This window comes from Grammomys surdaster, unplaced genomic scaffold (assembly GCF_004785775.1).
Source record: "Grammomys surdaster isolate TR1022 unplaced genomic scaffold, NIH_TR_1.0 189, whole genome shotgun sequence".
Taxonomy (NCBI): domain Eukaryota; kingdom Metazoa; phylum Chordata; class Mammalia; order Rodentia; family Muridae; genus Grammomys; species Grammomys surdaster.
In genome coordinates this window covers 3,926,491-3,938,431 of record NW_021604634.1, presented here as the reverse complement: position 1 = coordinate 3,938,431, position 11,941 = coordinate 3,926,491, and the positions used below count along the sequence as shown (strand labels likewise).

The 11,941-nt window shown below is 49.1% G+C and overlaps 2 protein-coding genes across 2 annotated transcripts in view; one reads left to right on the top strand and one right to left on the bottom strand.

The window, feature by feature from the left end:
* Nucleotides 1-212: 212 nt before the first annotated feature.
* On the bottom strand, nucleotides 213-9,530 carry Zadh2 (zinc binding alcohol dehydrogenase domain containing 2). The gene is made up of 2 exons (XM_028768947.1): nucleotides 9,261-9,530; nucleotides 213-3,297 (listed from the first exon to the last, which is right to left on the bottom strand). Exons 1-2 carry the CDS (start codon nucleotides 9,467-9,469, stop codon nucleotides 2,373-2,375), a joined length of 1,134 nt encoding a protein of 377 aa, XP_028624780.1. The 5' UTR covers nucleotides 9,470-9,530; the 3' UTR covers nucleotides 213-2,372.
* A 1,608-nt stretch (nucleotides 9,531-11,138) lies between these two features.
* Nucleotides 11,139-11,941, top strand: part of Tshz1 (teashirt zinc finger homeobox 1) — a 74,832-nt gene continuing 74,029 nt past the window's right edge. Inside the window, exon 1 of the mRNA XM_028768956.1 lies at nucleotides 11,139-11,601. The gene's annotated coding sequence lies outside the window, so the exon portion shown is untranslated. The remainder of the gene's footprint in view (nucleotides 11,602-11,941) is intronic.

Here is an 11,941-nt window from a genome sequence, read left to right as displayed (position 1 = left end):
TATGGACTGGTCCTGAACAACAATCCAAGGGGAACAAAACTGATACTCAGCTATAGACCTCAATTAAAAAAAAAAGCATTTTCCAAAAGATTAAAAAAAATAACCATATTTTTGGCATTGTTGGAATGGGTAGAATCACTTGGGCTTGTTTTCTAACAATAAATAAAAACAGCATGCACCATAATTTCTCTGGGGACAGAAAGACATGTGTCTTTTTTTTTTTTATGTTTTATTTTAAACCTGGGTGTGAGAATTTTACTTTTACATATCTGAATATAGTATATTCCCTCAAAACATAATACATTTTTATTCCATAGCTTAAGGGATCCATCAGACAAAATGTTGGTCTTTCATCTTTATTACCCTCCCATTAAAATGAAGGAAACCGGGACTCACTTCAGTTCAGAAGAGGCAATTTAGCTGGTAATGTCCTCAGTCCTCAAGCCTTTTCAGAGGGAGAGAGCATTATCAGTGAGATTTCACACATCTATCTGCATAGCAAGCAACTAAGCCTTTCAGACATATACTATGTTAAATTTAATAATAGTCTTTGATTAGATTATTTTATTACAACATTTTTTCCATTACCAGTCATTTCCTGAGCATACTGACATTCATAAAGCCTTCCCTCCCCTCTGTTTGTTATGTTTGTATACAAGAGAGCCAGCGAGGTCTCTCCTGTTACAGTTGCTAGGCCTAAAAGGGACAGATTAATAACTAAGCACCACACTGGAAGAGCCTTTCTTGTCCCCTGCACCGACAGCCCTCTGCTGTGACGAGGACACAAAGAACTCTGCTCAGACTGCCACCCTTCTTCATAACTCAAAAGCATCACAGTGGCAATAGGCTCTAGTGCTATTTGTCTTTAGTGCAGTTGTGACACTTCGGCATGATCCATAATTTGGCAGCTATTTACCGTGACATTTCCCTTCAGTGCGGCCATAACATTCAGTGAAGCCATTATTTGGTTCCATTTACCATATAAATTGTATTGTTGTGCGTGCATGCTAGCAGCTACATTAGGTACCTGGAAATGAGTAAATCTTGTAAAATAGATACTAACAGCTATTCGGAAACAGGATCTCTCTGCTCCCCAGATGCAAGGAAAGAATTAAACCTGCTCCCCCGATTCTCTCGATCCTAATTGCATCCCCATCCATTGAGAACGTTTGATGTACTGAAACCCAAGACTGAAAAATAATCCGACAGCCTTCACTTTCGATTAGGAAGGCACTGTGGGGTTTTGATTCCACTACAAAAGTGGCAGGCACCCTTTGGATACCTAAGGTGAAAGGCAAACAGACCAGCTATGGTGTGGTGTGAAGAGACGCAGCAGGCGGGGTGATAGACATGTGTGCACCAGAACACAACACTAGAGCAGGTGGCTCATTTCTCTCAAACACCGAGAAGCAAAAATGGCAACACAGGACACCTGACTGTCACTCCATGTCTACCACCAGAGACCAAGTGCACTTTCCACACCGAGCCTCTGAGGAGAAGCAAATGGATATGGTTTTAGATGACCTGGTTGCCTACTGTGTTTGGAGCTATGTGACATTTGTTCCTTGGGGACAGGAAGTGCTCCTTTTAACCCTTCACATGCCAGAGTGAGCCCCCTTCTATGATCCCTGTATTTGCATTATGTGAGCCTTTTACTGAAGAGGCACGGAGTTTTCTTATTCCTCTGTCCACATTAGTTTTCAAGCTACAGCTTTCTCTTCCAAAACCTACTCTGTTTCTAATAGTAATTTCTTCCTAGAACAGGAGCTTTTTTTTTTCACAGACAGTCTAACCAGGATGTGAATTCAGGCCATCAGGCAGTATATACGTCCTTAAGACACGTCTGTTTGCTCAATCACTTTTCCAATAACTTAACAAGATTAAATTTGGAGAATTCTCTCCCAAATGTCTATTTGGATGGTTGGCTAGTGATTTAGAGGGGGAAAAGGCTCCTTCCTAAGCATACTGCCTGTGAAAAGACAAGGCCAGCCAGTACTGCCTTCTCACCTGTTAAGTCCTTAACACAAGAGCAGCTGCTTCCAATGCAAAGCAGACTCGGTGAGCTATCTGAAGACTGATTTAAAAATCTCATCAAGATGGGGACATACTGACTCGATCAGGTCTCACATCAGGAATTAATTTACTTCCCTGGAACAATAAAATCTGGAACGAGACCGTCCATGACTAAAGACTCGAATGTAAACGTTTTACCTCTTAGCTATAGAGAGAACTTTTATTGAGGCACATTACTTTTACCCCCAAGGAAGGGGGGATTCATTAACACTACACTTTTGCTTTTAAGGAATATTAAGTTCATTCCAAGGTATGGATAATTCATCTCTCTCCTTTGGTTTATGTCACTGTTCTGGTGGTCACAGCTTACTGCTGACAGGGTGCGGCAATTCAACAACAAGTTTCCCGATATTTTTCCCTGTGTACATATAGTCAACAGCCTGAAATATGGACTCCAGGCCAATGAACCTTCCATCAGGAGCCAGATGTCCCAGGTCCACTTCACACACCAGGTCCCCACGAGTATACAGCTCCAGCAAGTGTTCCATGGCAGCCTGGTACTTGGAGAAGTAGTGGTTCAGAAAGAAACCCCTGAGGCTGGCCGACTTCTTCAGGAGCTTGGCTGGCAAAGCTCCCGCTTTTACTGGTGAAAGTCCTGTAGGACTTTGATAGCCAGAGATAAACCCAATTATTATCAAGCGCCCATTGGTGGCCAAGGCATCGACAGCCAGGTCAAACATGGTTCCCCCAACAGACTCATAGACTACATCAACACCTTCAGGGTACTCCTGCTTCAGAACTGTCTCCACAGGCTCTGTTCTGTAGTTGATGGGCCGATCGCACCCCACAGATTTCAGAAAAGCTGACTTTTCATCTGAGGAGCAGGTTCCGATAACGTGGCACTTGGCTATCTTTGAAAGCTGCACAGCAAACTGGCCTGTGCCCCCAGCAGCTGCTGTAACCAGAACTTTCTTCCCTTCTGACAACTCTCCAAGCTCTTTCAGACTGATGTATGCAGTGGTGCCACTAACCAGCATGGTGAGATACTCAGGTTTCACTGAAGGCACGGGAATTGCAATGCTAGCAGGCACCACTGTATACTCAGCAAAGGAACCAGGAGCCACATAAGCCACAGGCTGGCCCACTGTGTATCTAGCACTGGCAGAGAGGCCTAAGGCCACCACCTCACCAATCCCTTCAAAACCTATGTCAAAGGGGGGCTTCACAGATGGGTCGTAGCGGCCAGCTGAATAGTTGATGTCAGATGCGTTAATACCAACGAATCTAGAAGAAAACAAATGAATATATTAAGATTCTTTCTTTGTTAACGACTTTCATATTCTGCTTAAGGAAAAAAGGCCAATCTAATCTCTGAATGTGAACAGCTCCTAACTGTTAGACTTGACAGAATGCCGAGGGAAAATGATTCTTGCTACTTAGGAGCGAGGGAGAATTCCTACAAATGTATTAACTCCAGTTTGGGCAGATTTTGTTCCTTTATAGATAGAAATAATTTCATATTATTTTAATCATCAAGTGATGGACGTATTAGTATTTCCTGTACCACTTTTCTTCTGTCCTCTTTCAAAAGGAGAAATAAGGGAAAGTCGTGGGGGGGGGGGGGGCAAGCCAGGAAGCTATCACGACACACAAAGTTCACTGAAGCTCTGAGCTGGAAATTAATTGGTCTCTTAACAGAGATGTTAAAAACAACAGTGGGATACAATACACCCGAGGAAGCACACTTGTATTGATTCTGGTAACAATTTAACACTTCAGATAATAATAGTAATGACAATGATATTATTAAAGATTGATGGGCGTGGAAGGTCGTTCTTGCGGCATGTTACTGCCCCAGTTGTTTGAAACGCCGCAGCAAATTTTCTGATATAACTATGCCCAGCATGAACATATGCATTTTGATTAATTGAACAAAAACTGAGGAGAGTGATTTTTATGCAGCATTCAGCATTTTACAGCCTCTTTCAGATGAAAAGGGAAGCAAGCCCTCACTGTATTCTCCTCAACAAGAAGCAGAGACGTGGCCTGATTAATAGCAGATGACCAGTTTCGTTTTGTATCCTGGCTCACTTTAACTGTGAAGCCAGAATTTTACCAGCTTTTCTTTGTACCCCAGTATACCTCATAACAAAAATATCTCCATGGTGGAGTTGTGGCTATCTTCTAAGGATGTTGAGGGAACTCTAACACATAAGGATCCCAAAATACCATTTCCTCCCATAAAAAAAAATGAAAACATGGCAGGAGAAAAGATAAAAAGAATTCACTTTTAATTTAATGAACACAAACTACAAGTAGGACACACCTTCATGGTCTATAGATAATACCCTGCACTTCCAAATGGTTCCTCACAAGTATTCTACCATAAAGAACCATCTTTCTAGATTGTGGAAATAAGGACACTTGAAACAGCCTCCCTCCAAGTTGCTTTCAGAAGCCAGCTTACCATGGCTCCAATATTTCTGTAAATTCTGCTTTCTGTAGCCACAGATAAAACAAAATAATGAAAAATGGGGAAACTAGTTTTGTTTGTTTATTTTTGAATACCAAAACGCCAATAATTAATTAATTAATTAATTGGAGAAGGGGTAGGAGAGCTGTGTCTTATCATTTTCCTTTTAATTTACACACTTCTCCAGACCTGACCTTTCTAAAAAGGGCTGGCTCACTAGATCTTGATTCTGGAGCTCCCAGGGCCAGCCCACTAGAGCTAGACTGCAAGGCATCTCATGTCCCTTGTTCCTTCACCCAGCAGAAAAGCCAGCTCCAGGAGAAAAAGCCAGCTAGGCTGGAAATGATCTTAGGGCTGGGTTTGCTTAGTGGTTGGGGAACAGAGACCAAAGGCCAGTTGTGCCTTCTCTACTCATAGTTAACTCTTCCTGTTCCCCCTCCAGGCTGTGTTCATTTGGAGTCTCGAGGTCCATTGGGGCCGCTCTCCTCCCGGGAGCCCTGAGTCTGGCTTCTAGAGAAGCTGGGGACAGCCAGGCCCTGTGATGTGGCCCAGTGTGTGGGGTGGGTAGGATAAACTGGACTGAGACTGTAAAGTCCCTCTCAAACCCTCCATCTCCCCCTCCCTCTGGCTGTCGCTTTTTTCCCCTGAAAGAGATGGAGACCTAGCAGGGCATACTGGCGGAAGGGGGCAGCTGAGGCCAAGTTTGGAGGGGTGAGAGAGTGTGGCTCTGCTGGAGTGGTTGCTGATGGCTCGCAGAGGCTTGGGCAGAAAACACCACAGCAGTCACTGTGGCGATCAGCATCAGCAAGCACTGGTGAGGTGGCGCTGACCCGCAGGCCTGAGAGCCTCTTCCTGCATGCATCAGCCCTGTAGCGCCCTGGCCAGAAAGCCGCGCAATACACTGGGGCGCTTCGGGTCGGGTCTGCACAGGGAACCCGGGCCTTTCCATTGCCACCATCGGGAGAGACATCAATGACCATGTCCAGGGGCGAGATGAATTTGCTAGGCTCTGGGCCCCACGAACGTGCTCTTCCGAGTCCCAGAAAAGCCATACAGAGTGAAACCTGCCAAATCATGACCTTGACCCTCATGCACCTCCATTTACCACCACCCTAACCTTGCCCTCTTCTAATCTATCCTCGTCGTCGGGGAGCAGTTCCAACTACTCCCTATATAAGTCTGTCTTCTGTTCTCCTGCCCCCCTCCAGGGTCTTTATGTCCATAGTGCCGGGAGCCCTGTCTCTACCTAGTACCTCCGTCCTGACACTGTGTCCCTGCCGCGGTGCTGGGCACCCGCCACCGCCTGGGACGCACCTTGGTCTTTACCCGAGCTTTAGCTGTGCAAGCCTATCCGCTCCTCAAGAACCAAGTTCAAGGGCAGAGGGCTCAAAAGGGAAGAGGAAGGAAGAAAGGCGAGCCACAGAAAAACCAAACCAAAACAAGAAATGCGCTGATGCACTTGGAGACCCTCCCTGTACCCACTTCCTCCGTAATTGAAAATGTGTGACAGTAATGACCACAGGACCCTGACAACTTGAGAAAAGTATGCACTATGAAAACTTAAGTCTAGGCACCCCACGAAAACCAAGTGAGACCACGGCAGGCAGGCGTTTCCCAAATACAAGTCCTTCTAAAGCTGCTTGGTTATTTACACCGGAAAGTGGTGAGCTTCGTTTATTGTAGAACAGGGTGATGGGGTGGGGAGTGGGGAAGTTTTCGTCTGAACAAACACCAAACAGAAAAACTTAGGACCACAGGAAGAGCCTTGAAAACTGGGAGACAAAACAAAGTCATTTAACCCAGACTTTCCTTGAAAAACAAACAAACAGAAGACAGAAGAAGGAGAAGAAGAGGAAGAAGAGGAAGAGGAAGAAGAAGAGAAACAACAACTAGTAATAGTTGTAGCAGATGAGGTGTGTGTGTGTGTGTGTGTGTATAATATCTCGGCTTGGAGACTGAACAGAAATGTTTTACCCGCCTGTGAGCAACACATCGTTCATCACGACGCCTCCCTTCCCCCCACCACTCACAGCAATTTCTACAAACTCTTTGCATTATCTTACACTTGAGCAGAAAATCGTTAGGAATATTTGGAAACGAAAAATAACCTGTCACTCTCACGAAAAAGCCAAAAATAGCACACAAGCGGACTTGACCAGCGGTATCTGTCTCTTTTTCTTTTCCGAGGGCTGAGCGGGGGTGGGGGTGGGGGCGCGGGACAGTAGGTAATGGCTGATAAAGTAACATCAATTACTGATTCAGGAGGAGTTCTGTGCATCCTCCACACATTTTTCTGCCATTGTAAACTTTACTGTCCTGAATCTATGTCTAGCTTGCACGCGCTGCCCTTCTTGTGAATGAAGGAATGCATTTTGCTAACAGGAATGAGGTGTGGATATAGTTTACTGAAAGAAAGTCAGAGGACTGAGCACAATTAAAAGCTCCAAACACCCTTCAAAATAAATGAATTTGGGCTTATTCCACTCATTCCAGGGGAGATTTTGTTATGCTAAAAACACGGAGCCTCTGAATAAAATTCTAATGTAATTAGCATTATACTTAGGAGGATATGGGCCCTGGATTCAAATGAACTAACTTGCGGTTAATTATTAAACTCTGCTCCTTAAAATAAAATAAAACAGGGAAAAACACTGACAGTGTTCATAAGAATAAAGGATCTGCCTACAGTTGAATGACCTCATAACTGAACAGCAACGGGAGAGGCAAAGATTCTGCCTGCATTTTCCCCTTTTGTGGATTTGAGGTAGAAGTTAGAGGTCAAGTTGTTCCTATAAAGCACTTGTGCCAAAGGGGCTCCAGGCAGACAGGGAAGCAAAATAGAGCCGTGGATTTTTAAAACCATCTGAACAGCTAATTCCTCCAAAATGGTAGTCTATTCTTCGGCAATCTGATTTCAGGGATCCAAGAAGCATCCAATTCCAGACCAACCAAGATGACCTGGGGCATCCAGGGGTGTTGCTTCGAGACTTTTGGAGAAGGGGAAAAGAAGCCTGCTGGACCCAATAAGCTTTGGGAGGAGAGAGGAGTGGGGGAGATCTCCAAGAGTTAAACAAACTCAAGGGTTAGAGGCCCCCAGACCGGCAAAACGAGCAGCCTCCACCCGCGGCGGGAGCCCCACCTCGATGTCGGCCCGTACTCTTCTCCCACTTCACACCTTCTCTCAGCCTGTCCCCTGGTGGCACCCACTCCACACTTCACACCTATTTCAACGAGGGATTTTATGTAAGCAGTTTGTGTTCGTTTATTAGTGTTTACAGTCAACACTATATAAATCACAACAATAAAAGAAAGTGAAAGCCGGGCATGGAGCCTTTTTTTTAAAATCTCCTATGAAGTTTGCTTAGAAAGCCTTTCAGCCCATTCTCCTCTCCACTTCTAACAAATCACTGGTGTGCTCCGGATGTTCTATGTGAACGCAGCTCAAGCCCTTTTTAGGTCGGCAGGGTTCAAATTTTTCTTCTCCACAGCCTCGGCGTTTCATCACATGGTGTAGCAATCCTCTGCTACATGCGCGGCCAAAGCGTGTTAAGGACGTACATGCGCCACCCTTTAAAAAAGTCTCCACCCACGCACTCCACTCCCATCCACCCACTGCTCACCCAAACGCTAAGGTTCCAACAGGTTCCCAAAAGTTTCACCATCAGAATTCTTCATTCCTACAGTCTTCTCTGGAAAGTTGGTAGGGATCTTTAAACTGGTCTGATTTGATTAACCTTCGCACCCAGATACTTGAGTAGATAAATTTCATCATTTAGCCCTTCCGGGGGACCTAGGATACTTTCTGGTACAGAATTTACCGCTTGGATACAACCAGAACTAACCCTCCCGCCCACTCTTCCGTAATTTTATCTAATTTCCAATACTCCATGCTGGGACCTTCGAATGGAACCCAGTAAGTGAAATGCCACAGAGGAGTACTCCCTGACAGTCCAGCATTGAGAGGATGCTCCCAGCAAACCTCAGTGTGGTATGACCTGGATTGAGCACAGTGAAGTCCCACACTTCCTCCGCTTCACCCCTTAATAAAGATTAGCGATGTGGAAAATCATTAAGGTGGAAAGCCTGGGGTGGAACAGTCAGGTCTGGCAACAACTAGTGAGTGTGCCACCCGAATGTCTGCAACGCATTCAGGCAAATGCAGCCATGCCCCCGCCCAACCTTGGCTCAATTGCCGGTGCACGCCCCCGTTTTGCACTCAGGGGACATAGCACAGTCAAATGGCACTGGCAACACGCGAACTAGGTGCACACCAATACACCCAAGGACAAGCTCCACCAATACGAGATAGAGGAGACAGGAAAAAGCAAACCGAACTTGGGCCCCTTCCTCCAAAGCACGTTTACCTAAACGTCGCAGCAGTGTGTGTCCAGGCTCTTGCTGCTCCACTAAAAATTATAGGACGCAGGAACCGTGGGTGCGCGCGGGTGGGCCGGGTGGGGAACCTCCCTTTCTAGGTCCCGTCGTTTTTATTTAGGGAGCGGGAGGGGGAGGAGGGACGGCTGGGGGAGGGGAGAATCCCAAATTAAAATAACCCCCAGATAAGAGGACGTTTGGTGGCATCGGGTATTCACACCAGCAAGTCACATTACATTCGCCTTCGCCAGATGGCGGCGGGTTCAACTTCCTGGGATCTCGAAAAGTCAGGCTGTGCGCCCAAGCGCGCGCCGCAGTGTGGGCAGGCGGGCGACCCGGGACAGCCGGGAGCCCAGCTGCGCGGGCCGGGGACCGGGACGGGGTCGCGCGCCGGGCTCACCGGTTCCGGACGAGGAGGTCTCCGTCCCCGGGGAGCGGCACTGGGCAGTCCCGGCGCAGGGTGACGGCCTCGTGGAAGTTAGGGCTCAGCCGGGTCACCACCAGCTTCTGCATGGTTCGGGGGATGGCGGAGCCCTGGAAGTCCAGGAAGTGACGGGCGTACGACATGTCCACGATGGCTCGGGCCCCGGCGGCCGTCAGCCTCAGCATTGCCGGCGATCGGCTCCGCCCGCTCCTGTGCCTACACTGGGCCGGGTCGCGCCCAGTCCGGGCCGCTTGGCTCCGCTCGGCTCCGCGCGGGCGGGCCCGCCCCTCCTCCGGCCCGCGCCCTCCCCTAGGCTCCCGCCCTCCCCTCGCCGCCTGGCTCCCGCTCCCGCCCCCGCCCTCCGGCCCCGCCGCGCGCCGCAGCCCCCGCGGAACCCGGGTGCGCCACCCTAGGATCCCTGCCCGGCCCCGAGGCTGCCGCAGCCGCTGCTCCTTTAATCTTTTTGTTTTGGTTTGAATCCGCTCGACTCACACTGGCCTAGGATCTCCTCCGCCCTCCCCTTTCCTCCGGGCGCGGGAGAGGCCCCGGATATCCCCACCCTCCGCACGCTCTGCGAAGGGATTTGATTCCTCCACCGGGGGCGGGGGGCGCCAAGCTAAAGGGCCAGAGCCCTGGCGATCGCCGCCGCCGTAGCCCAAGCGTCCCCGAGCGGCGGCCGGCGCAGGCGCCTCCCCTTCCCGTGCGAAGCGTTCACTTCCTTGCAAGGTGGTACGAATCAACCCCGAGCGCGGCCGGGGCGGCGGGGCACGGCCGGGGCCGGGGCCTGGGCCGGGCGGGGAGCCCGGGCGCTGGTGCACGCGCACGAGCGCCTTCCTGCGGGCCATGGGCGCTCAGTGCACGGTGTACCCTGGGCCTAGGCCTCCCGTGCTTCGAGCGCGCCGCTCGCGCCTGTGCTCTCGGTCTGTCCCGTGTAAGTTGCACGAACTAAGCCATTTTATTTATCTTGGCCTAGATTTCGTGTTTTTCCATGGATGTTTTAAGTAGCTCCACAAGACTGTTACAGCTTTCCCACTGGGAGAGAACACACATACAGAACTAGATGGGCGAATTCCCAGAGCGCAGAAGCATTTTAAAGTTCTAGGTGGGGCCCGCCGAGGGGCTCAGCGGAATTGGAGACTTTGTGATGATCTTTGAAGACTTCATTTTCTCACGCATCTGGAAAGATCTTTCTATCGTGCCAATTTTTAGCTAATTGTGTTCACTGACCAATGACTGACCAAATTACTCACCCTTTTAAATAGGGTCAACATTAAATATTTCCGGACATTTTTGTGATGAGCTAAGTCCATCTTTATATTTTAGGTGTTCATTTTCATTTAAAAATATCTCCTGTTTTCAGTTTAACCTCTGAGTTGCAGAAATACAAAAGCTACAACTGTCACCAATCAAATCTAACCCCCCCCAGACTAAGGGTGCAAAAGTGAAACAGGTATTTTTTTTCCTCAAATGTAGGACGTGTTTCACCCAAGAGTGGTTCAGATCCACGTGGGCGCGTGTGTATGCATGTACACGCGGGGGAGGGGAGCTAACAGGTTTAAGGATCTGCAGGAACTGATGTCTGCCTAACTAGACTTAGGACTCATGGGTTCCGCCCGAGATCAGCCAGTGCATTACAACGCAGCCCCCTGAATGTCTTCCTGCAACGTGCAATCTTTTATGTTATGCTGTATTAAGATTTCTTTTCTGTGTCATATTGTTTAGCTCCGAAAAAAAATAAAAGAAAACAAAGCAATTAAAAAGATTGACAGGTATGGTTTGTGTGAGACCTATTTGTAATTGTCAGGGTGACGTTGGCGAGAGGAGGAGGAGTAAAAAGTGAGGCAGGAAAGCAGCTCGATGTGTCTGTCTATCAGTTGAGACTGTCTGAAAGCTCTGCGATCCGAATGTGTGTTATATTTCACTGAAAAGAGGAGAGAGGGAGAGCGCATCTCCTCTCTCCCAGGAGTTTGGGGGGGACAGTACACGCTCATCTCGCCCACCCAGTGAATGTCCGTTCTTCACCCCCTCGGTGCACACTCTCCGGGTTGTTGTTGGTTTATTTTTTTTGGAGGGTGTGTGTGGGGTTTTTTTGTGTGTGTTTTTCGATTTTTTTTTTCTGTTGGAGGATCAAGACCGGCCAAAAAAATCCACGATCAAAATGTGTTTGCATTAGATTTCTCCTCGGAAGAAGCGGCGATCCTGGCGGCCCGGCCCCCCGGGGGCAGCGCGGGGCACGAAGTGGCGCTCCGGCGGGTGACACTGTTTGATCTGTGACTGTTTGGAAGGTGGAGCGGCGCTGACATCTCCCCCGGCGCATGTATGTACAGGGGCTTCACTCCTGTCTTGTTTGCTTTCTTCCTCCTAGACTAAGTGCGGGGAGGAAAGGACAGCCCGGTCGGCCTCGCTGGCGCACAATGAGAGAGCTGCGACCCGCGCACTAGCAGCGCCCGCCGCGACCCCCACCGCCAGCAGAGAGGGGCCGAGAAAGTTGCGCGCGGAGACTCGCGGCTCGCCCAGGAAGGCGCGGGAGCGCCCGGCGGCGCCCGGACAGCGCCCGCCCAGCACAGCGCAAGCGGCATGGAGCGCGGGCCGCGGGCCGGCCTTCCGAGCGCCCGCCGCTGCGCCCGCGGCCCGCGCAGGGGATGACTCCGGGCTCG

What these genes read in the sequence shown, in the direction of transcription:
- Zadh2 (XM_028768947.1), bottom strand. Translation starts at nt 9,469, where the DNA reads ATGCTGAGGCTGACGGCCGCCGGGGCCCGAGCCATCGTGGACATGTCG. An exon ending in GACCTCCTCGTCCGGAACCG is followed by an intron (nt 3,298 to 9,260) that starts GTGAGCCCGGCG and finishes GTTTTCTTCTAG; the next exon opens with ATTCGTTGGTATTAACGCAT.